General features: G+C 39.0%; 1 protein-coding gene across 4 annotated transcripts in view; it reads left to right on the top strand.

The window, feature by feature from the left end:
- The window catches only part of LOC150076627 (uncharacterized), a 404400-nt gene that overhangs the window by 225306 nt on the left and 152381 nt on the right, over positions 1-26713 (top strand). For 2 of the 4 annotated variants that reach the window (XM_090386197.1, XM_090386194.1), the window contains one exon: positions 6644-6796. In XM_090386197.1, the coding sequence (XP_090242323.1) occupies positions 6644-6796 (153 nt within the window). The remainder of the gene's footprint in view (positions 1-6643; positions 6797-26713) is intronic. The other 2 variants (XM_090386196.1, XM_090386195.1) reach the window with 1 other exon arrangement.

Here is a 26713-nt window from a genome sequence, read left to right as displayed (position 1 = left end):
CAGTTCATTTGATTTGTGTCAGTCAGTCACTTATTTTCACTCACAAACTTCAACATTCATCCAAAAATGCACACAGCCATTTATTCATCCACACATTCATTTGTTCACTCGCTCAACTCAGTTTCCCATTCACCACAACACTCAGCCATTCTCATTTACGCATTCTGTCATTCACATTTCCCACAAGATTTAGTTTTTCACCTTCACTGCAACTACTCAGTCATCCACATTTACCCCACTAGTCACTCACATTCACCTCCACATCCGGTCCACGACATTCACCACAGCATTCATGTAATCACATTGTCACTCACATTCACCACAGCAATCAGTCACTCGCATTCACCACAGCAATCAGTCACTCGCATTCACCACGATACTCAGTGTTTCAAATCATTTACTCACAGCTATGCATCTATCCATCAGTTAGATGTCTCAGCCGAAGGTCACGGGTTCGAATCCTGCCTTGGGCTTGGATCAGAGTAGAAAATGCAAAAACCTTGGGAGGTGCAATATGGCCACAGAACACAGAACCAACAACTAACAAAAAATGCACCAAAAACCAACAAGAAAAAAAGAAAAAAGATGTCTCAGCTGACTGACTCAGTTCCTAGCAATTATTATATTTGCTCATTCACACAAGGATACTACAGTGACTTTCAGCTTACTGTAATTCTTCTGCTGAGAGGTTGCTCCGGCAGGTACCACTTAGCTTGCCGGTGGTCCTATTGGTTATTTGGTGGTCAATTTAGATATGTTTATCCAGGTCAGTTTTAGGACGTGTGCTATGATTGGGGCTACCAGCCTGCCCTTATTCCGATTCAGTCACATAGGCTGTTTTCCTGTCTTCCCCCCCCCCCCACAATTGGTGAAGGGGAGAGTTTGGCAGTCTGGTATGTTTTATCATTTCAAGTGGTCATGTCAAGTTAATCTTGTCATTCTCTGGGCATAGGGAGGGGCATGATCTGATTTAGTTAATTAATAAATAATATATATATATACAGTAATACCCCAAAGTTACGCGATAGGTAGGTCCGACGAAAATCGCGTAAGTCGAATTCGCGTAAGTCGGGGTACAACTTTGCATATAAATACATATAAATTTTGCTTAATTGGGACCAAGGACTAACAAAAACACTAGTTTAGAAGAAAAATATTAATAAAATTGCAGTTCTTTATACATATTAATACAAAATATGTATTAAAAAAACAAATGACTTACGTTAAAAAGTTATTTCGATGTCGATGGCTTCATAAAATCTAACAAATTCGTCTGACGACACAGCGCGTTCTTTTTTTCACGCAGAATTTCTTAGTAGCAAGCTAATAATTTTTTTATTCCTTGCTTTGTAGCTATAACGCGTTTTTCGTTGGAGTCTATGTTTTCTAAAATTTTTAAGCCCTTTACAATTGAGCCCTTTTCAATTTTCAACCTGTCAAGTTTGCAATTGTCATGTGCTTTTCGCCGTTGCTTCATTTAGGCCTGTAGCACGTGCAATATCACATGGTCTTTCATTTCGCTCAAAGCGTTTCACAATTTCATATTTTTTCTCTATCAACAGAGGTGGACTGGCCATAAGCCTTACCGGGGAAACCCCGGTGGGCCAGTGTGATTTTGGCCATAAACCATAGTGTGAGGCCACTATAAATTTTTCCGGGTAAGAATTTTTGATCCAGTCCGCCTCTGTTTATCGATAATTGCTTTTCTTTTTCTCTCTGAATCTGCAGTGTCTTCACCAGGACGCTTCCTTTTCACACCTTTTAATTAAGTATTTTACTCATTTTTAGGGAATAAAGCACAATTACAAAACGAGGAGGCACGCTTGATACGCATAAACAAAGCTGCGCGCATGTAGCAACTGAATAAACAACACCATAAAGTCAGAGATACACTATTAACACCTCACATTTCTAGGGGTTACTACCATAAAACAATAAAAATCCAGTTGCGTTTCTGCTAGTGAAATCTGTTATAAACTGGTAGTAAACTCGATCTAATTGCATTTGCGATTATACCGATAGCTGGAATTGTGTTGGTTTTTGCGTTATTATGGTGAAATGTGTTTCCCCTTCACTGATATAAAAAACATAAAAGCAGCAAAGTTGAATTTTGTTCATCTTTCGCTCTCAATCTCCGCCGTCGCACCGTATATCGATAACATATGAAAAACGACCTTGAAGATAGTGGGCGGCAGCGTTGCCAAACGAAAAAATCAAGAACCGCGTAACTCCGAGTTCGCGTAAGTCGGGGTAGCGTAAGTCGGGGTATTACTGTATATATATATATACACACACACACGTTTAATTGTAGATTGTTACCGATTATTGGTGTTTTTCATATAAGTATTAGTGTTCATACAAATTTGTAATCAAGTTAACCTAGTTTGGTTATCTTCATTCCATATGGCCTATACATTTTGAGTTAAGATAAAAAGTATAATGCTAAATGATAATGAAAACATTTTATCTGTAGCAAGATAATTATTAAATCTTTATTTCTGTACAAATTTATATAATAATATAACGTATTGCATTACACCACGTGGGCGTCAGTCCCCTACTTCATCGTGGGCTTTGAGTGGATTGACAGCCCTTTTCGACGTTATGCCTCATACTTACCCGTTTCTGTCTGTACCTATACCAGTTTTGCTATTTTAGTTTATATTTTCAGGTTCATTTTCTTAATTTTATTTTATTTATTTTTTTTTAATTAAATATTATTTATTTTCCTAATTTCTTCTATTTTTAGGTTAATTTTCTTAAATTTTTTAATTAATACTTAATTTTTATTTATTTAAATATTATTAGTTTATTTTTTATCGATCTCTTCAGCAAACTGTGATAGGGTACACAAAGCCCAATGAGTAAGTATTCTATATTGTAATACTACTACTTACATAGTGTTGTACTCCGGTGGAGGCCGTTGAGTAAAAAGGGGTTTTTCCCGTAGAAGGCGGAGAAACAAATAGAAGGCGGGAAAAACCCCCTTTTTACTCAACGGCCTCCACCGGAGTACAACACTATGTAAGTAGTAGTATTACAATAGAAATTGGCCCCTAGGAAGGGGACCAATTTCTGTAATGAACTGGTTTCTTTGGTTTGATATATTGTACAGTCGTACAGGACATGCACTCAATCCACACTTTCACCACAGCTACAGTGGGGGGTCATCAGTCAGTGAGTCCCAAGGGAGCCAATTTGGTATTGAGAGGCCCATGACCAGTCAATAAATAGGTTGTAAACAGTCCCGGAACATACCATTTAAGTGGCTTAGGGCTAAAATAGCCCTGTGGTAGAAACTTTCTGGTGACAGCACCTTTGGTTTCGTGCTCCCATTTGGATTGCCACATTTGATGTAATTTGATGGCAATTTGTTTTTTTGTTTTCCTGTCTTGATATCATTAGCAGGGTTTAGGGTAAGGGTAATTCCTAGGAATTCCATGGGAATTCCTTTTTTCAGTCTATAATATAGCCCCCTTTCTTTTCTATTTCCAGATGTAGTAGAGTGCCAGCCAAAACTTGTAAAGCTGGGAGCTACAAGGTATGGCAGTAAATTTCCCAGACTGGTGCAATAAAAATAACACAAAGTGAAGGATTTTACAGACAGTATACATGGAGCAATGTGGCCTTAGTCTCTGATGCTCCTAAAACCCTACTGCAAGAACAAAGTAAAGGTGCTCAAAAATGGTTTGATTTTTATTCAAAGTAATCACCACCTGGAAAGACAAGGCATAGATACCCCATATATTATGATTTTGAAGAAAATATATGAGAGTGCTACCTCCTTTATTAGACTAGACAAAGACAGTAGCAAATTTAAAATCGAGAAAGGAGTTCGACAAGGAGACACGATATCTCCAAAGCTGTTTACTGCTGCCCTTGAGGAAGCTTTCAGAAGATTAGACAGTCGCAGAAAGGAGTCATTGTGAACGGAGAGTACCTAAACCATTTACGATTTGCAGATGACATTGTTGTCATAAGCCACGATCCCAAAGAATTAGAGGAAAATCTTAATCAGTTATGCACAGTTAGTAAGGATTTTGGACTAAAGATGAATATGGCTAAAACAAAAGTAATGATGAACAAGTATGCCACAGAAATGGAAATAATGATTGAAGGAGCAGTAATTGAAAAGGTGGAGTCATATACTTATCTGGGACAAGTTATTAGCTGTAATAATGATAAATGGCTGGAAGTCAAGAGAAGAATAAATTTTGGATGGATAGCATTCAGGAAATATAGTCACATACTGAGGAGCAATATCCCAGTTTGTCTGAAACGTAAAATAATGAACCGATGTATATTCCCTACCATGACTTATGGAAGTGAAACTTGGGCACTCACCAAAAGAATGGAAGAGAAGCTGAGAACTATGCAGTGAAGAAAGGAACGAATTATATTGGGAATCAGACTGTTAGATAAGAAGAGAAGCACATGGATTAGGCAGCAAACTCAAGTAAAGGGCATTCTTATCAAAACTAAAGAACTAAAATGGTCTTGGGCAGGACACATAGCTTGAAGACATGATGATGACAGATGGACTAAGAAAATAACAGAATGGTACCCAAGAGGAGCTAGAAGAAAACCTGGAAGACAAAGGAATAGATGAAATTCATGAGTTTTTGGGTAGTAAATGGATGGCCAATGCTCAAAATAGAAGGAACTGGAAAGTTGCTGGAGAGGCCTTCATCCTGCAGTGGATTGAAAATGGCTGATGATGATGATTCAATAGTGAATACTATTTTAAAGAACAGTGCACATACAAAAGAACATGTCAAAGGATCAATGCACTTAAGATCAACTATGATCACAAAACAGCGTTCAGGTGCTATATCGATGATGGAACAGCTGTTAATATGGATGGAGAATCAGATTCAAAAGTGAGTGCCCCTGAGTTCAGTGACCATTCAAGAAAAAGCAAGAAGTATTTATGAAGATATTAAGGATAAGTACAGCAAACGCAACCCAAGTTTGTGGCAAGCAATGGGTGGTTTAATAGGCACTGGTTTCCACAACGTAAAAGTATGTGGTGAAGTCTGCAGTGCCGATTCTACAGCTGCAGAGAAATTTTGTGATATGTTGGAAAAAAATTATTGATGTAGGCGGTGGCTATTCAACGCAGCAAATTTTTAACATTAAGGAGACTGCTCTGTATTGAAAAAAAATGCCAGATCAAACATACATTGCCAAAGAGGAAAAGACAATGCCAGGCTTCAAGGCTTCAAAAGATAGGGCCACTCTCTTGCTTGGGGCTGTTGCAGCAGGAGATTACAGATTAATACCACTGCTTGTGTGTTCCATTCTAGAAATACTCGTGCATTTAACAGCACCAATAAAGCCACCCTACCCATGTATTTTCAATCGACCCAGAGAGCATGGTTAACAGTATCTCTCTCTTTTTGAGGATTGGTTTAAATGCTGCTTCATTCCCAAGGTTAAAAAATATTGTAAAGACAATGACATTCCTTTCAAGATTTTGCATTCTATTAGATAATGCTCCTGCACATCCTACTTATCTAGATGATTTCATTTTGAATGCGAGAGTCATATTTCTTCGACCGAACTCGACTTCACTCGTCCAGCCTATGGATCAGAGTGTTATTTTGAATTTAAAAGCATACTATAGAAAAATTTTGCTTTAAGAGACTTTTGGAAATCTTACAATATTTATCATGCCATCTTAAACATTAATAATGCCTGGGCAGAAGTTAATAAAAGTTGTTTAAATGGTGCCTGGATGAAAATATACCCGTGGCACATAAAAGGCTTTGAAGGATTTGAAAAAGATGAATCATATGAAGAGGTTACAGATAAGACTGTAAACGTTGCAGAGCTACTTCAGTTGGAGGATGATGCCAAAGGTGTGGAGGAGTTAAAAGAGCAAGAAGAGAAGGAATTATTAACTGGTGGCCCAAATAACTAGAATCCACTGTATAAACAAATTTTAAATTAATTTAAAGACACAAGTTCCAAAAATGACATCAGCTCAGATAAAATGGCACAAAAAAGACTGTTGTATATGATAGGAAAAGACTCTTTGAACTGGGGTAACAATTGCAACTCTCCTTATTGCCGTGGAGAGCTAGGCAGTTCATGTAAACAACTTAGAAAAACTTTTTACAATTTTGTTAATTTATCAACTCATCCTTCAGAAAGATGTTTTTTAGAGTGCACTTGACGTTGTAGCTACCATACAACTGTTTTTGTTTACACAAAACTAATTTCTAACAAGTCAGTGCCATCCTTTGAGAAGTAGAGAGCCAGGTGGCCTGGGGCATTAATCGGATCGCTCCGCCAAGATTTGTATTAAACATACAAAATGACAATATTTATTTCTCATGGGGTAAAAAAGAACTTTTTAATACATATTAACCAATTTTGTAATAAATGAATATATTTACATAGAAAAGCCTATCCTTTTGCAGGGAAATGGTATGTGTTTCATATAAACGAGTACTTTGTATAAACCGAGTTTGTATTAACGAGATTTTACTGTAGTTCATTTCGTGCATAGTCAAAACTGTGCTCGTTTCTATTATCCTTTAGCTATCCAAAGATTTAATGTAACAATGAATTAAAGTAATCTTGTCTTGCTTAAAATATATAGTATAAAAGAATTAAATGGTTTTAAATTCCACAATAGCAGTGATACAGACTCTAGTACAAGTAGTGATGAAGGAAGAAGACAAGGATTGAGCTCCAGTATTGTTGGCCCAGCAGTTAGTAAAGGAAGAAATAAAGATTGGATTTCTCTTCATGGAATTAGTAAAAAGCCAAAGAAACCTAAGAATAAAAGGTAATTATAAATATTATCATGTATTATTCTGGATCCCTATTATTAGTAAAGGCCAAACATGCATTCTCTTAGTTCAAATTGTGAGAAAGTACATGTCAATGATATTATGGACTGAGGTTGACAAAAAGACCAGGAGTACTCCACTCACAAGAAATAGTCCAACCTATTTTCTATAACGCTGGTGATTCAGTTCAGTAGTATGCCTACAGGAAACATTCTTATCTTCATAAAATTCCATATTTACAAATTACACCATGTATATATAGACAAAAGATTGCTCAGTCTCTTTCTGGCAGAGGAGTAGCGGTTCATGTTAACTCTAACATACTTTCTTGACATATCAAATTATGAACCTCTTGAAGCTGTGATGGGTCATATTGAAGTTGAAGGGTCATCTCACTTCCATTTATATTTCACTATCTCTGCCATTCCTGTGTAATCATTATCTTACTCTACTAAATTCTGGCTCTTCTACCTTCGTTCACTTACAGGATCAGCTTCTTTCATTGACTTATCCAATTGTTTACTGTATTTCCAAGTTTGAGGAAGTCAGTGGTAAAACTGCCCGCATAGACAGGGGTAATTCCAATCCCTAATTGACAAACTATCAGGAAAGTTAAAAACGTGAACTTGATAACTACTCTTCCCATGTTGCTTTTCAACAAACTTTTTGTTCATCATCAAATTTGTGATGTAGTTAATTAAAATTAGAAATAACGTATTATCTGCAGTTGATGCTTCCATTCCAGAATCTCAAATGTGTAGTCATGTCAACTTAAACCGCCCGTGGTTTAAGCTTAATATTAGATTGCTCTAATATTAAGCTGAAGGGAAACTGGGCTTGAAATCACTGCAACAGAGAAATTTCTGTAAGTTATTCTCCTTGCAGCCAAACTTTACAACAGCTGAGCATCATTTGACATGGTGTTTTCTATTCTTAAGACTGCCCTAGGACCTTTATAACAGTTTAATTGTATTTTTTTTGCCGACCGGGCTAGCTGGGTGGGTAAAGTGCCTGCCTAGCAATCCAAAAGTCGTGGGTTCGAATCCCGCCTCGGGCTTGGATCAGAGTACTGCAAAAACCTTGGGAGGTGCATTATGGCCACAAAGCCGATGCGCCAACAACTACCAAAAAAAAAAAAAAAAAATATTTTATGTTTATTGTCTTTGCATTTGCTTTTGAAGTAATAGTAACATCCATGAAACATCTGATTTTATTCTTACATGGTGTAAAAGTGCTTCAGTGCTATTTAGTATATTTACAATATCTATGCACCATATCACTGAAGCAAAATCTAACGAGGAAGTAAGGATTTCCTGCAAGTTATTCTTGGATTTTCAGCATGCACAAAGTGCATATTGCCCCGTGAACATGCACACTTGTATAGGCATAATACATATAGTGCAATATAGCCTTTGATACCAATGAGCTATTTATACTACCCTCCAAAAATATCCAGACACTTTGACATCACTGCCATTTGCTTCAATACCATGTGTCTCCATTAGCTGATATGACATGCTCCATTCTCCTAGTTAGGCATAATTTGGTGGAGAACATACAAGACCAACAAACCAAATCAGGATAGGCTGCCTGCGATTCCAACTTTTGTGCAATGTGTCTCCATTAGCTGATATGACATGCTCCATTCTCCTAGTTAGGCATAATTGGGTGGAGAACTTACAAGACCAACAAACCAAATCAGGATAGGCTGTGTGCGATTCCAACTTTTGTGCATTCATGTCTGTGAGCCATTCTCAAAGAGCATTGGTGGTTGGCATGGCGGTCATTATCCTGTTGAAACAAACTTGGTTTGTGTACCAAACAACTGCCACATTGTAGAATGCATAGAATTGTCCAGCATGATAAGGTAAGCATTGGTGCTCATGGTTCCTTGCACAATCACTAAAGGACCTAGGCTGTACAATGAGAAACAGTCCTCACCTAAACTCCCACCTCCAAAATTCTTTGTTAGTACAATGCACACGGATGGTAGATATTTCTCTAGGCATCCTGTACCCACAATTTCCCATCTGATTGGAATAGGAAGTAGCAAAGTTAATATCTCTACAGAATGTTGATTCTTAAGGCTTGTCTCAGAAATTCTCTCAGGCATTACAAGGTAGGGCTTGCTGCTGGTCTAAAACGCTGGTGTAACTGATATCCAGGTGAGTTGAGTCAAGTGGACTGAATTTCAGTGAAGTCCAGTCATTCTGCGACAACCATATTCTCTGCTTGCACCTTCATAGTCAAGGTGTGTTATCCACACCACATAGAGGATTGCCTCCTCTCTGTCAGCACACAGTACTATGTGGTAGAAGACTCACAAACCAGTGAAATAACACCACTTTGTTTATTGAAGGCTTGAAGTGGTGAAATCCATCTTTAGTCTTAAGAGCAAATCTCCGACAACCCACCACCTCTTCCATCATGCACTGAGATCATTGTGTTTTGAGGTTATAATGGGTATCATGGCAAGAAGCAGTCTTCACGTTTTGTGAGGGTACACCTCTAAAACAGTGTTCACAGGCCAGTAAACACTGTTTTATTATCTCACTGCATCTACTCTGCCAGAACTGGAGGGAGTCTGAATAGTGTTTATGTTGGGGGGAGGGGAATTGCTGAGGCCAAGTTATGTCAAGATGGGAATATTCTTGCTGTGTACACGATATCCAGAAATTTCATTACCTTATACATTTCCATCCCTCTACTTTTGATCTACTGAATTTTTTTTTTTTTTTTTTTAAAAACCCCAAACATGCAATACCACCATTTTTCTTATTGGAGCCTTGAAGTGATGGAACCCATGTTTAGTTTCCAGAGCTAAGTTCTGGTCAACCCTACGCTATCCATTCCATCATGAAGTATGACTGATGACTTTTGAGGTTATGATGAAGATCATGGCGAGATCCAATCTTCCTTACATTTAGAGGGTACAGCTCTAAAACGGTGTTTGCAGGCCAGCCGCTAGTTAGTACACCGGACTGAACCTATTGGTAACTCTTTAGGAGGCTCTGGATCAGCTAGTGTATAATCTTGCTACCTCTACTCGGCAGATAGTGACTGGAAGAGTCTGAGTAGTGTATGTGGGGGAGAGCGCATTGTCGAGTTTATGTTTTGTCAAGGATCTGGGTATATTCTTACCATGTGTATGCCATATCCAAAAATTCCATTACTTCATACAGCATGTCCACCCCCACTTTTTTTTACTATTGAATACACCATGAATTGTCAAACTAATAGAGTATGGCACACTATGGCCATAGATACTGATGCGGCAAATAAATCCCCAATCAACCAACCAACCAACCTAATAGAGTAAGCTTATCTGCGAAAAGATCTAAACCTCCGTAACGCTTCCTACTTCATTTCACAAATATATGTGGTCTCAGTTGTGATCTCAACCATGTCCATTTCCACTTGCAGTCTACCCAACCCCATGTACTTTTCTGACAGAATCTCAGTTATCGGTTGATTCAACTACTGGTCGTCTCAGTTGCCCAAATTATTCGCTGTATGATTCCTTTCACCCCAAAGGTGGTACTTGTGCATATGGCTGTTCCGATATTACCTGTCAGAGACTTAGTAATTTAGAATCTCCTCTTTTCGATCTTCTCTGCCTAAAATGTCTCTACCTCATTGTGTCAAATTCATCTGTTGTCTCTACCGTTCTCCCAGCTCCACTAATCACTTGGAGTTCTTTGACTTCCTCTCTTTGCAACTTGACTTTCTCCAGTCCATCTTTCTTAACAGTGAGGTAATTTTCCTTGATGATTTTAACTTTCACAACTCAAGCTGGCTTCCATTTTCTAGTTACACCGACCCAGCTGGTAGAGATGCTGAGGCCTTTGCAATTACTAATGACCTTACACAGATTGTTCATTTACCTACAAGAATCCCGGACAATCCTAACCATGCAGCCAACACACTTGATCTTTTTCTCACAAACAACATTTCTGGTGCCTCCGTAGCCAGGGAGGCAGAAGTGGCAGTGCATAGCACACGCTTCTTCATTAGACCGGAGTTCGAGCCCATGACCACTAAATACGGAGGATGCGGAAAGGTCAGGGAATAACCACTGCATATCCCCCGAGCAATATGGCCTTAGTTGCCAATGCTCCTAAAAACCAAATAACAACAAACATCATTTCTAAGTACACGGTCGAATTGAATGGTACTTTACGCACGTCATCACAACTTGGTGATTGTCTATTCTGCAACGGAGCCTTTATCTCATGGCTATTCCCAATCTCGTATTGTTTGGTATTACAAGAATGCATAATGCAATGACCTATGAGATTTCTTTTTCTTTTCTTTGGTCAGATTACTGTTTCAAAATTTCTGATGTCAACGTTTGCTCAGATCGTGTCAGTGTAATTATTGTTGTATGAAAGGAATCCTTTATTCCACACTCCAGTTTAAAATCAAGTCCTTTATCTAAACCTTGGTTTTCCAATAAGTGTGCTAAGGGTGTTCAAGAGAAGAACGTTGCATATCGTAATTGGCTTGTTTCCAATTCTTCAGTTTCATTTTCTGTCTACACAAAAGCTCACAACAATTGTAAAGCAGTGATGAATCAGTCCAAACTTGATTTTGAACAGGCTAAGAGTAGAAAACTTGATACTTGCCCTAATGGTTGTCTCAGTTTTGCCAAGCATTCTGGTCTCTTGGACAGGCATTCCATCCAAATGCCTGTCCAGTTCCTCCTTAAATTTATTTAACTTATCAATTTCCACGACAGATGGAAGTTTGTTCCAGCAATTAACCACTCGCTGGCTAAAGACAAATTTCCGCACATCTATTCTACATCTGTCTTTTCTTAATTTGAATTTATACCCCCTTAGGTTCTTAATCTGAACAAGTGGAAGGATCCCATCAGAATTCAACGTGCTCAACCCATTCAAGGCCTTATATACTTAATCAGATCACTGCGCAGGTGCCTAGTCTCCAGCCACAGCAATTTGCAGAAGTTAAGCCTATGTTGGTAAGAGGATCCCTTCATTCCCCTCACCAATCTTGTTGCCCTTCTCTGTACACGCTCAAGCAAATCTACATCCTTCCTAAAATGATGCCTCCAGATTTGTACGCAATACTCAAGGCATGGCCTGACCATTGCCTTATACAGAGGGACAATCACCTCCTTTCCCCTGCTAGCAAAATTCCTATATATCATTGACAAAACCCCATGACCTGCCCTGGCAGCCTGTCTGCATTGCTCAGAAAACTTCATATCTGACTGCACAATTACTCCCAGGTCTTTTTCATTTTCTACCACCTTAAGTGTAGTACCACACCGTTGGTATGTTTCTCTGGGGTTACTTCTACCCATATGCAGTACTTTGCATTTGTCAAGGTTAAACTTCAGTTGCCACTTCTTAGCCCATCTGCCTAAATTATCTAGATTATGTTGCAGTAGCACACTGCTATTACTGTCATTAATAACCCTGCCAACCTTTGTATCATCTGCAAACTTTGACACTAAGTCTCATATACTTACATCAATATCATTGATAAATATACAAAACAACAGAGGACCCAACCCTGTGGGACTGCAATAATAACATTAGTCCACGAAGAGCAGCACCCATTGATTACTACCCTCTGTCTTCTCCCACTCAACCATCCTTTTATCCATTGTAGCAACTAACCCTTAATATCATTCTGCTCCAATTTTTCATGTGAAACAGTGTCAAAAGCTTTCCTGAAATCCAAATATATGATATCAAAATTATTTTTTGCATAGAGTTCCTTTGTAACCAAATCATAATATCCTATCAGATTTGTCACAAGACTTTCCCTTAACAAACCCATGCTGTGTCTGAATTATTGCTGCAGTCTTGTCTAGATGATCCTGCAATGCATCTTTAACCAGTGACTCCATTATTTTACCCAGAACAAAAGTTAAACTAACTGGTCTGTAATTACTCGTGTCATCCTTCGATCCCCCTTGGCGAATTGGGGATACATTTGCACATCTCCAGTCTGTGGGGACCTCCCCTGAGTCCAAGGATGTTCTCATAATTATGGCTAAGGGTTTGCTTAGTTGCTTTAATATATCTGGATAGGTCCCATCCACTCCAGGTGCCTTTCTAATGTTTAACTTCAACAATTTCTCCTCCACTTTGCTCTCAGTTATTACAAAATCATTAAACACCCTGTTACAATTTGATGACCTTCTGCCATTTTCAAACCTTAATAACTCCTCATGTGTGGATGTAGATGCAAAATAGTCATTCTGTTTGTTTGCTATCTGAGCAGGATCATCAACAATCGAAATCAAGTGGACCAATCATGTTCATCCCCTTCCTTTTACAGTTTATATAAGTAAAGAAATCCTTGCTGTTTTTCTTAGCATCTTTTGCCAAAGCATTCTCATAATTCTGCCTTTCCCCTGCCTAACCTCCTTTGTTAGTTAGTTAGTTATTTGATTTTTAGGAGCATTAGGAACTCAGGCCATATTGATCCGGGATATGCGGTGGTTATTCCCTGATCTTTCCGCATCCTCCGTATTTGGTGGTGACGGGCTTGAACCCCGGTCTAATCAAGAAGCATGTGCAACACAGTGCTGCTCCTTCCCACCTGGCTACAGAGGCGCCAACCTCCTTTGTGACCTGATTATAGATTAGCTTATATCTGCCATAGGCTTCTGAGTCGCTTGATAATTTATATGCATCCCATGCATTTTTCTTCTCTGTCACAAGTCTCAGTTCATTTGATAAACATTTAGGCCTAAACCTTGAACAATATTTCTTAATAGGTATGAAACTTTTAGTAGCTTCCACGATTAATTCCTTGAATGCTTCCCACTTAGAATTTACTGTTGGTAACATCGTCAGTTGATCCCACTGTACAGAATTTAAAAACTGTCTGAGACAATTGTACTCACCTTTACGGAAGCAAAAACCCTTTCCTTTATCCCCAATGGTAATTATATCTTTAAGTAAATCCCACATCAGTACACTGATCACTATTACCTATTGGTTCCTTTATATGCAAATTCTTAATACACGAATGATCACTGCTGATAACGAGATCAAGAGTATTGCCCTCTTTGTTTGCCTCTTGAACATGCTGCTGCTGCTGAAAAGAATCATCCAGTAAATCCACACATGTCTTTCTAGTGTGTGAGTAACCATCCCACAAGTTCCAGTCAATATCTGGGAAGTTAAAATCCCCCATTATAAGAAATTCTGATTTATTAGCTCTCTCTATTTCTCTTTACAATTGTTCATTGTACTCATTCGAGTCATTAGGCCTATAACACACACTCCTACTCTTATTTTTGCTTTCACAGTGCTTATGTCACACCTAACTGACTGAACAGTGCACTCTTCATCTATATCGACTGGATTCACTTCTTTTGGTTTTATGTTTTTCTTAATTAACAGAATAACACCTCCATCTTTCCTATCCTGTCTATCCTTTCTGTTCATATTGTACTCCCCAAATTCTGTGTGATACCACATCTCTGCTATCCCAACAATATCTGCCTTTGATGTCTTGACCAACACTTCAAATTCATCAAATTTATTTACTATACTTCTAGCATTGGTATACATGCAAGTATACATGTACCTATTCTTATTATTAGTTACCCTAAAACATCCCATATACCCACCTGTATCACGATGACTGCTATCAGTCCCTGAAACCCCAACACCCCTCGCTCCATGCTGCTACTTACTCTAATAGAAGTAGTGCAAGAATCACCTTCACCTCTAACTGGAGAGACTGCAGACTAGGCACCTGCGAGGTGATCTGATTGAGGTGTTTAAGACCTTGAATGGGTTGAGCTCGCTGAATTCTGATAGGATTCTTCCACTTGGTCAGATTATGAACCTAAGGAGGCATAAATTCAAATTGAGAAAGGACAGCTGTAGAATAGATGTGGTTAATTGCTGGAACAAACTTCTATCTGTCATTGTGGAAGTTGATAGCTTAAATAAATTTAAGGAGGAGTTGGACAAAAATTTAGAGGGAATGGTTGTGTGTATTTTTTTTTTTTTTGGCTGATATACGATTTTGTCTACACATGCTTGCTTTCTTCATCAGATGCCACTATTCCCACTCTCTTGTTCAAAACATTCTGAACACGTGCCGCCATCATCCATTTACTTCCAACTTCAAACTCAGTGAGCCAACTTTTCATCTTCCTCAGTTATTCATTCGACTGCCATTTTCTGGAACAACCTTCCTTCTTACGTATTTCCTGAAAATTTCAGAATACAGAAGTTCAAGTGTGCATGGGTTGGAGGTTGAGAAGATGAAAGAAGATATTTTACTTGCATTAAACTTTAACTTCTGTAGACTGTACTTTTCAGGAAATATGTATGAAGGAAGATTGTTTCAGAAAATGGCAGTTTAACGAATAAATGAGGAAGATGAAAAGTTGGTTCTGTGAGTTTGAAGTTGGACAGTAAATGGATGTTGGCTGGTGGCACGTGTTCGGACTGTTTTGAAACAGAGAGCGGGAATTATAGAAGCCAATTCAGAAGAACAGTGTCCATGGAAGTATCTGTAGAAAAAGCATGCAGCAGAAAAAGTACGTCTTTGTAACAGCAAGTGGAGAGAGGAGTCATTAATTAACTTAACTACCCTCTTCTGAACGGAATCTGGAAGCCTGAGAGAGGTTTTGGGGGTACTGCCCCAGAACAATATTCCACGTTAGGGTGGATTTGCAATTTGCACAGAGTGAATAACTGTTTGGAAGAAAAGTAACACCGAGAGCAAAGAAGAAAACCAAGTTTTTTTTAAATGAGAGGAAGCAATATTTGTAATGTGCTTATACCAAGAAAAATTAGAAGTCAGGGTAATCCCCAAAAGAGATATACCATCTTTCCTAGAAATAGGAATGTCACAAAAGATAAGCATAGGAGCAGAAGAATCCTTTTTGTGAGATATAAGAGAAGACTGAGTTTTAGAAGGGTTGGAATCAACTAAGTTGTCTTTGCCCCACTGGAGAATTAGCTGGAGATCGGCATTTAAGGAATTGGTCGTGTGTATTCGGGAAGTTGAAGCTGATTGAGCAAGGCAAACATTTCTCAAAGTTGATTACAATGTGGTATCATCAGCAAAACTATTGAGAGGAATTCTGGTCAATGGAAGAATGTCATTAATGTACAAGAGGAAAAGTGTTGGGGAAAGAACTGAACCTTGGGGAACACCAGCATTCATGGAGAAGTTAGAAGACATAGAGCCATCTACCATCACCCTCAGTGAGCGGTCAGAGAGAAAACTGGATAACCATTTACAAAAAACAGTTGACAAAACATGAGATGGAAGCTTGTTTAGAAGACCTTTAGGCCAAACACGATCAAGAGCAACTGCCTGTGTTTTTCCGAACTTTTCCATTGAATTTGTCCATAAATGGGTAACATAAGCCAGAATGTTGCCATGGATTGACATTGATGGAATCAATACTGGCGATTGTTGATCAGACGGAAGGTTTCTAGGTAGTTTAAGAGTTGGCAGTTAATTGATTTCTCTATTACTTTAGAAAGAGTAGAAGTAATTCGATGGGAAGAATTTGTCACCCTTTTTAGAAACTGGCTGGATATGAGCAAATTTCCAAGCAGAACGAAAAACACCTTTGGAATAAGAAAGTGAGAAACAGTGGCAACGAACAGGAGTAAGTTCAGGAGCACATGTTTTGAGAACAAGTGAAGAAATACCATTAGGACCTGGAGCTTTCTTGGCATCAAGATTCGTCAAAATCCTTCTGACATCCTTTTGATGGAAGACCGCAGGAGGCATTGAATGGAACATGTTGGGAATGGTGGGAGGTGTTTTACCAAGATCATTAATACATGAGTTGGAAGAAAAGTGGGATGCTTACAGGTCAGCTTTATCCTAGTATGAAGTGACAACAGAATCATCTGGTTTTGACAGAGGTTGGAGCAGAGATGGGCAAAAGTTACGGCCAATAGCTTTGGCAAGAGACCAGAATGCTCGGCTACCATTAGGGTAAGAAGCAAGTTTTCTACTCTTAGCATGTACAAAATTTCACTGCTCTTCATGGATAAATGTTATTAGTGGAGTTCCCCGGGGTTTGGTGTTGGGCCCATTGTTGTTTTGCATATTTATCAATGATATTGATGAAGTGTATATCAGGTATAAAGTCCAAGTTTGCAGATGATACACAGGTTTGCAGGGTTGTTAACGACAGTAAAGATAGTATGCTACTCCAACTGGATCTAGAGAAGTTCGGAAAATGGACTGAGAAATGGCAACTGACATTTAACATTGACAAATGCAAAGTACTGCATATGGGTAGCAATAACCGAAGAGACATGTACCAACTGGGTGGTACTACACTCAGGGAAGTGCAAAGTGAAAAAGACTTGAGGGTAATTGTGAAACCAAATATGAAGTCCGCTGAGCAGTGCAGAAGGGCTGCCAGGGTAGAGCATGGAGTCTTGTCAATGATATATATAGGAATTTTGCTAGCAGGGACAGGGAGATGATTATCTCATTATACAAGGTGGTGGTAAGGCCACACCAAAATACTGTGTACAGGTCTGGAGGCCTCATTTTAGGAAGTATATAGAGTTGCTAGAATGAGTATAAAGAAGGCCAACAAGATTAGTGAGGGGAACAAAGGGGGTGCTCTTACCAAGAAAGGCTTAAATTCTGCAAATTGCAGTGCCTGGAGAGTATGCACCTGCGAGGTGATCTGATTGAGGTGTATAAGGCCTTGAATGGGTTGAGCAAGCTGAATGCTGATTGGATTCTTTGTCTTGCTCAGACTGAGAACCTGAGGGGGCACAGTTTCAAATTGAGGAAAGATAGCTGTAGAATAGATGTGGGCAAATTTGTATTTAGCCAGCGGCTAGTTGATTGGTGGAACAGGTTTCCATCTTTTGTTGTGGAAGCTAATAGCCTAAATAAATTTAAGGCTGAGCTGGTCAGGCATTTGGAACGAATGGAGGGATGAAATGGTAGGTTTTTTTGGCTGATGCTGCATAAGCCTGCTTTCTTGCATCGTATGCCTCTACTAATGCTAATGCTAAAAAAATCTAGTTTGGACTGATTAATAACTGCTTTACAATTGTTGTGAGCTTTTGTGTAGGCAGAAAATGAAACTGAAGAATTGGAAACAAGCCAATTACGATATGCAATATTCTTCTCTTGAACTGCCTTAGTACATTTTTTGGAAAATCATGGTTTAGATAAAGGACGAGATTTTAAAGTGGAGTGTGGAATAAAGGATTCCATTCTTACAAGAATAATTTGACTGATATGATCTGAGCAAATTTTGACATCAGAAGTTTCGAAACAGTAATCTGATCAAGGAAAAGAAGAAAAAGAGATCTCACAGGTCATTCCATTTTGCATTCTTGTAATGCCAAACAATACAATCACCAAGAGACAATCACCAAGTTGTGATCTGAGGTGTCTAAAGGAAAACTCACTTCGACCGTGTACTTAGAAGAGTTGTTTGTGAGAAAAAGATCAAATGTGTTGGCTGTATGGTTAGGATTGTCTGGTAATTCTGGTAAGTGAATGAATAATCCGTACAAGGTTATTATTAATTGTAAAGCCTCAGCATCTTGACTAGCTGGGTGTGTGGGGCTAGAAAATGGAAGCCAGTTGGAGTTTTGAACTTTTAAAATCACCAAGGAAAATTACCTCACTGTTAGGAAAGTTGGATTGGAGAAAGTCAAGTTTCAAAGAGAGGAAGTCAGAGTTCCTAGTGATTAGTGGAGTTGGGAGAATTGTAGAGAAAACAGATGAATTTGACAGAATGAGGTAGATTCATTTTAAGTCAGAGAAGATTGAAAAGAGCAATTCCAAATTATTCCAAGAATTCCAAGTCTCTGATAGGGAATATCAGAACGGACATATCCACAAGTACCACCTTTGGGGCGAAAGGAATCATACAGCGAATAATTTGGGCAACTGAGACGACCAGTAGTTGAATCAACCGATAACTGAGATTCTGTCAGAAAAAGTACATGGGGTTGGGTAGACTGCAAGTGGAAATGGACATTGTTGAGATCAGAATTGAGACCAAACATATTTGTGAAATGAAGTAGGAAGCGTTAGGGAGGTTTAGATCTTTTCGCAGATAAGCTTACTCTATTAGATTGGTTGGTTGATTGGGGATTTATTTGCCGCATCAGTATCTATGGCCATAGTGTGCCATACTCTATTAGTTTGACAATTCCTGGTGTATTCAATAGTAAAAAAAAGTGGGGATGGACACGCTGTATGAAGTAATGAAATTTTTGGATATGGCATATACATGGTAAGAATATACCCAGATCCTTGATATAATGTGGACTCAACAATGCCCCCCCCCTCCCTGCATGCACACTACTCAGATTCATTCAGTCACTATCTGACAGGGTAGAGGTAGCAAGATTATGCACTAACTGATCCAAAGCCTCTTAAAGAGTTACCAATAAGTTCGGTCCGGGGTACTAATTGGCAGCCTGCTGCGAACCCCGTTTAAGAGCTGTGTCTTCGAAACGTGAGGAAGATTGGATCTCACCATGGTGTTTATCATAACCTCAAAAGACATCTGTTATACTGCATGATTGAATAGATGGGGAAGGGTTGATCGGAATTTATCTCTGGAGGCTAAACATGGGCTCCACTACTTCAAGCTTCCAATAAGCAAAGTGGTGGTATTGCACCGGTTGATGAGTCATCTACCGCCTAGTATTGCCTTGTAACACAGAGGAGCAGTATTCCGCTGTGTGGTGCATGCGCCACACCTCGATCTCTGCTTACATTGATTCACAACTGGGTGGTCACCCACAGTGTGCTTTTGCATAGGGGTTAGGCCCAGAATTAATAACAGTCCTACCATCATGAAGCTGCAAGCAGAATATTTGGCTGTCACAGGCCATCCGGACTTCGTCAAAATTGGTTCCACTTGACTTGACTGTCATCTGAATATCAGTTCCATTAGCATTTTCGACTCCCAGGTAGCAAGCACAGCTTGTCTGGCCTATTTGAGAGAATGTCTGCGACAGGCTCAATGACCAATATGTAAATATTCATGAATGCATCATGAATAGTCAAATAATCTAATATAACAAACATATTCTTTAAAAGACCAAAATCTGCCAAACACTTCCTCATTCATTTTATAAATAAATGCGGTTTTGGCTCAGTTGGAAGTTTCTGGCAGGATCCCAATTATTGGTTGCCTTAATCACTGCTCATCTCACTTGTTCTAATTATTTGCTGTATGATTCCTTTCACATCACAAGTGGTACTTGTGCATATGTCTGCTCTGATATTCCCTGTCAAAGATTACTAATTTTGAATTGCCTGTTTATCTGCTTTGGCTTGAAATATTTCTACCCATTCTTTCAGATTTATCTGCTACTTCTATCTTTCTCCCTACTCCAGTTATCATTTGAAACTCCGACTTCTTCCTCCTAGTGTTTGTCCCACATTGGAGCAGGGTTTGCTTGTCTGCACTTCATGCGATCTTCCGCATCTCTTGGTTTGATATTAGTAGTGTGCATATCCTACTTCAGTTGGTCAAGCCATCACTTCTTTGGCCATTCACGTGGTTACCAGTTTTCTGGGCTTAGTTTTCGTGCTGTTTTTGCTATGGAGTTGTCGGTGCTACACAGCACGTGACTGTACAATCTCAGGTGTGCTTCATGGATCTTTTCATGTATAGGAGCAATGCCAAGAATCCTTCGTACTTCCACGTTTGTGATGTGGTCCAGTCTAGTTAGACTGAGTGAGCACCTGAGCATTCGCATTTCCATGACCTGCAGGGTCTGTTCATGCTTCTTTGTTGCTGGACAACATTCGACCCCATACAATGCCACTGGTTTGATGATCGTTTTGTTAACTTTTGATTTTAAATATGTTGAGATTTGGCATCACACAGGACTCCAGTGATTTTCCTCCACTTCAGCCAACTGGCATTGATTCGCATCCAATTGTCGTGTAATGTGTCATAATCAGAGAAAACATATAATCCCAGGTATTTGAACTGGGTGACCTTATTTAGTCTCTGGCCATCAATTGTAATTGACCCATCTGTCTGGGCACCACATTCTAGGTATTCTGTCTTCTTGAGTTGCAGTCCGAACTTATTCCTAGGTTCAAAGCCTATGAATAAGTTAGGACTGCTGTTCAAGGCCCTGGCATGTTTGATGTGCCAAGACGACTTCGTCAGCATAAAATGCGGTCCATGGGTGGGGGGGGGGCGGTGTCTGGATGTCCATTGTCACTGTGTCCATGCAAAGAATGAAGGGGATAGGATGGAGCCCTGGTGTATGCCAACACAGATGGCAAATGGTGGTGCAGTCCCGGCAGCACAGCTGACTGTGCTGGTGACACAACAGCTGGATCCAGTGGACATAGATTTTGGGCACTCCATGGGATCATAGTGAATACCATATGAGCTCATGTTGCACCCTGTCAAAGGCTTTTTCTAGGTCTAAAAATTCCACGTGAACTACTTTTCTCTTTTCATAGTGTCTTTCCATCAGCAAACCAACAGCATCTGTTGTTCCACATCCCTTTATGAAGCCACACTGGTTTTGCGAGATTGTGATGGTATTCAATCCTTCTAAAAATCTTCATTGTATGGCACAGCAGATGTATCGGCCTGTAGTTCGAGCAGTCGCTAATGTCGCCTTTTCCCTGCCAAATTGGAATTGTGATACTTGTTTGCCACCTTGATGCTACTTGGTTTTTCTTAGTGATCCTATTAAAAAGTTCTGCTAAGAATTCTGCACCCTGCGAGCCTAGTAGCTTCCAGACATCAGCTGGTTTGTTGTCTTTACTAATTGTAGCTTTGATAAGGGGCATGGGTCCTGGTATCTCCGCAGTAGTTGGTATTGGTGAGTGTGGGTATTTATCTTTTTACACTTTCTTATTCAACTAGTATTTTTCCCTCTGCTTCGAAATTTGCTCATGACCTTATTAGGTCCTAATAAGGGTGGCACATTTCTCCCATCCAGTTATCGGTCCATTACACCTGTCTCTACTCCTTCCAAATTAATGAGAAATCCATCAACTCCCAACTCCTAAACTATCTTAACCTTGCATCTGGTTGATGATCACTGATATTGTCAATATGGATTCCACCCGTGTCTGCCCACTGGTGATATATTATGGTTTTTGATATCTCATCCACCCATGGACAAATTCATTTGAAAAGTTTAGTGAAACTTAAACAGTTGCTCTTGACGTTTCTAAAGCCTTTGATCGTGTTTGGAATTAAGGTCTTCTGAAGAAGCTTGCATAGAAGCTTGCATCTTTTGGATTGTGGCCTGTGTTTTGTAATTGGGTATCCAGTTTTCTCCCTGAGTGCTCGCAGCAGGTCAGGTGATAGTCAATGGCTGTCTTCTAACCTTTCTGCTATTGAACCTCCAGGTCTCTCCCATTCCTCTTGTATTTAATGATAGGCTTCCATAATTTTTTTGATGATAGCACATAGCATTCCATCTTTCAGCTTGAGAAATTTTTGCCTTGCACGAACTGCTTCAACTTCTTGAATATCTACTATTATTTCCTTAAATGCTTAAAAAAATAAATTATTTCCTTAAAAATTAATTTAAGTCAAATTAATTTAATTCCTCAAATTAAATTAATTGGACGATTTAAGTCAAATTACACAACAATTGGATGCGAATCAGTGCCACCTGGCTGAAGTGGAGGAAAATCACTGGAGTCCTGTGTGACTGCCAAATGATTAAATGGATTAATTTTCCATTTAATCATTAAACATTTAATGATTAAATGGAAAATTAATCATTAAATGTTGACTAATTTTCCAAATTCATTGGAAAATTAATCTCCAGTTAATTTTCCAATGAAGCAAAGATTATTTGGTTACTTTCAATCCTTCTAAAAGTCAGTTCCTTCTAAAAGTTATATCTTGCAGAAAGGAGTCTACTGCTTCTATGCTTATCTTTGATGATACATATCTCTAGCCATGGTCACATATCTCTATTAGGGATTACCCCGACTAATAATCTCTGGTGGCATAAGCACATGAAGAATATTGCTTCCTCTGTATCTAAAAAAACTGGTGTTTTCTCTTTTTCTCTCGGCATTATTTTTCTTCTAAACAATTTCTGACTCTGCACAAATCTTAAATCTGCCCTACCATGGAATAATGTTCCCACATCTGGGTGGTACATCCAGAACCTCTCTGAAGTTTCAATGTACATTATTCAAAATAATGCAATCCAGTTGAATAATGACTGTCTCTTATCGTGTCTCTCCACTTTCTGTCTTATAGCCATTCTGTATCTGCTACATTCCTTTTTCTATATGGTTTCTATAGGTTTTCTGAATTGTCTTCCATAATTTTCCATCCCTTTCTTCCAAACCAGACAAAACACGTGCTGCAACCCTATCACTATCTTTTAACTGTCCAGTTTGAAACTCAAAAAACCGACTTTTTTTTTTTAATAATTGATAATTTATCCATTCAGCTTCTGTTTTCTGGAACAGCCTTCCTTCACATGTATTCCTTGAAAATTACAATGTACAGAATTCTAGTCTAATATGAAGAAGAACCTTCTGTTTTCTCAACCTGCAACCCGTGCATATACTAAGCTATAGGTTCTAATAATAGAAAGTCCAAGGACATCATGTCTAAGAATGAAAGGCCTGTGGTTATTTCTAGTGTGAGTTATGAATTCATTCCTTGTATAGCCAGTGGCATCTATTGTAAGATCGGTCTAGTAGAAAAAGCAAACTCAACTGACTATTCCTTTCTTTGCATCCCCATGTAAGGAGAGTACCATTCTCAGATTAGTGGTGCATTATGTGACAGTTTGAGTCACTGAAGAAACGGGCGCTTGCACTGGAAACATGTGTAACTGTGACCTCATCAGGGACTCTTGTGAACTGCCAAGTGATGTCCCCCCCCCCCCGGGTTCGGGACCCAAAAATCTTAGTCAATTGCATACTGCTCTGGTTGAAGGATATATAGTTTATTGGAAGACTCTGTTTTCAGGAAAACAGGAACCAGAATTTTCAGGTTTTTGCCAGAAAAGAGCAACAATTGATGATTTTATCAAAGATTGTAAGTTTTTTTTTGGGTGGGGGGGGGGGTAAAGACAGCATTTGTCATGTAGGGAATAATGATATTAAATGAACACAACTGATGATTTTTTGGATAAATATAGGACCGTGCTGAAAAAATTCCGCACGTTAAATCAGATTGGATCTGCATCTCTCCCTGAACATGATAGGAAGGATAATATGCTAAAACCTTATGGATTAACCCAAAACTTGAGGGAATCCGAAAGGTGCTTGGGTGTGTGGAATTTTTATTGGCATGGCCCTTGAAACTAGAAGATATCTGTTTTCTAGAGATAGTATTCATTTGAGTAAAGGTGATGCAAGGATTTTTGATAGTGTCATTGAAGAACTAGCTATTTTTCTGAACCTTAAATCTGCTCTGACTAATAATCTCTGGTGGTGTAAGCACATGAAGAATATTGCTAATAGGGTTCAGGGAAGCTGTTATTGTTATTATTATTAGTAGTGGCAAAGCAGCTCTTGCTGCTCTCTCCCACAAACTATGAGAACAATAGTCACTATTATCCTCATAGTTCATATTGTCCTTATTCTGTAAATCATATATGTATCAGTTGTCATTTGGTTTTTTAAAGTTTAATGTTCTAAATCTCATATCTTTGTAATGCAATTAGTTTAATGTCAGTTCTCGTCACCTTAATGTCTTATGTAAATTAATGACACGCTATATCTTTTAATGTCATTTTGTTTTTTTTTTTAACACATCTTATCGGTAAACCTCTGGTCTTTTAGCTTTTCGTGAAGGGAAAGGGCAATGCTATTTAACCTTGTAAATTGTTACAATAAAATGTTATTCTAATAAAGATTCTCTCTCTCTCTCTCTCTCTCTCAAATGCAAGAAAGCAAGCTTGTAAAGCATAAAAATAAACCAAGGAAAAAAAATTTAAAAAAATCTACAAAAAAAATTCTAAAAATTTGTCTACTTCAGTGTCTCTCAACCTTTTTTAAATTATTGACCCCTAAAGGGCTTTTTAGATATTTTTTCCCCTAATCCCCCCCCCCCTGGAAATTTTTGAAATTCTAAACAAATTATTTCATGCTTTCTCTTTTTATTCAGTGGGTTCCATGAGCCTGGTGGTTCTTAACTAAAAGTTCACTGTTTGTTATAGTAGTAGTAGTAGTGGCACTTGATGCAAGAAAGCAAGTGTAGGAGCTTATGCAGCATCAGCCAAAAAAAAAAAAAAAAATCACACCATACCCTCCAAATGCCTGTCCAGTTCCTCCTTAAATTTATTTAACCTATCAACTTCCACAACGACAGATGGAAGTTTGTTCCAGCAATTAACCACCCGCTGGCTAAAGGCAAATTTCCGCACATCTATTCTACATCTATCCTTTCTTAATTTGAACTTATGTCCCCGTAGGTTCGTATTCTGAACAAGTGGGAGGATCCCATCAGAATTCAGCGTGCTCAACCCATTCAAGGCCTTATAGACCTCAATCAGATCACCGCGCAGGTGCCTAGTCTCCAGCCACTGCAATTTGCAGAACTTAAGCCTCTCTTGGTAAGAGGATCCCTTCATTCCCCTCACCAATCGTGTTGCTCTTCTCTGTACACGCTCAAGCAAATCTACATCCTTCCTAAAATGAGGCCTCCAGACCTGTACGCAGTACTCAAGGCGTGGCCTGACCATTGCCTTATACAGAGGGACAATCACCTCCTTTTCCCTGCTAGCAAAATTCCTATATATCATTGACAAAACCCCATGACCTGCCCTAGCAGCCTGTCTACATTGCTCAGAAAACTTCATATCTGACTGCACAATTACTCCCAGGTCTTTTTCATTTTCTACCACCTTAAGTGTAGTACCACACAGTTGGTACGTTTCTCTGGGGTTACTTCTACCCATATGCAGTACTTTGCATTTGTCAAGGTTAAACTTCAGTTGCCACTTCTTAGCCCATCTGCCCAAATTATCTAGATCCTGTTGCAGTAGCACACTGCCATTACTGTCATTAACAACCCTGCCAACCTTCGTGTCATCTGCAAACTTCGACATTAAGCCTGATATACCTTCATCAATATCATTGATAAATATACAAAACAACAGTGGATCCAACACCGAACCCTGTGGGACTCCACTAATAACATTAGTCCACGAAGAGCAGCACCCATTGATTACCACCCTCTGTCTTCTCCCACTTAACCATTCTTTTATCCATTGTAGCAACTTACCCTTAATACCATTCTGCTCCAATTTGTACAGTAGTCTTCCATGCGCAACAGTGTCAAAAGCTTTCCTGAAATCCAAGTATATGATATCAAAATTATTTTTTGCATCCGGTTCCTTTGTGACCACATCATAATAACCAATCAAATTTGTCAGACAAGACTTTCCCTTAACAAACCCATGCTGTGTCTGAATTATTGCTGCAGTCTTGTCTAGATGATCCTGCAATGCATCTTTAACCAGTGACTCCATTATTTTACCCGGAACAGAAGTTAAACTAACTGGTCTGTAATTACTCGTGTCACCCTTCGAACCTCCTTTGTGAATACATTTGCACATCTCCAGTCCGTGGGAACCTCCCCTGAATCCAAGGATGCTCTCATAATTATGGCTAAGGGTTTGCTTAGTTGCTTTGCCGCCTCCTTTAATATAACTGGATAGATCCCATCCACCCCAGGTGCCTTTCTTATGTTTAACTTCAACAATTTCTCCTCCACTTTGCTCTCAGTTATTACAAAATCATTAAGCACACTGCTACAATTTGATAACCTTCTTCCATTTTCAAACTAATAATTCCTCACGTGTGAATGTAGATGCAAAATACTCATTCAGTTTGTTTGCTATCTGAGCAGGATCATCAACAGTCGAACCATCGATGTCAAGTGGACCAATCATATTCATCCCCTTCCTTTTAGAGTTTATATAAGTAAA

Source organism: Mastigoproctus giganteus, chromosome 12 (assembly GCF_048544385.1).
Source record: "Mastigoproctus giganteus isolate SK-2022 chromosome 12, ASM4854438v1, whole genome shotgun sequence".
Taxonomy (NCBI): Eukaryota; Metazoa; Arthropoda; class Arachnida; order Uropygi; family Thelyphonidae; genus Mastigoproctus; species Mastigoproctus giganteus.
Note: the sequence above shows the minus strand (reverse complement) of the source record. Positions and strands in the feature narration are given on the sequence as shown.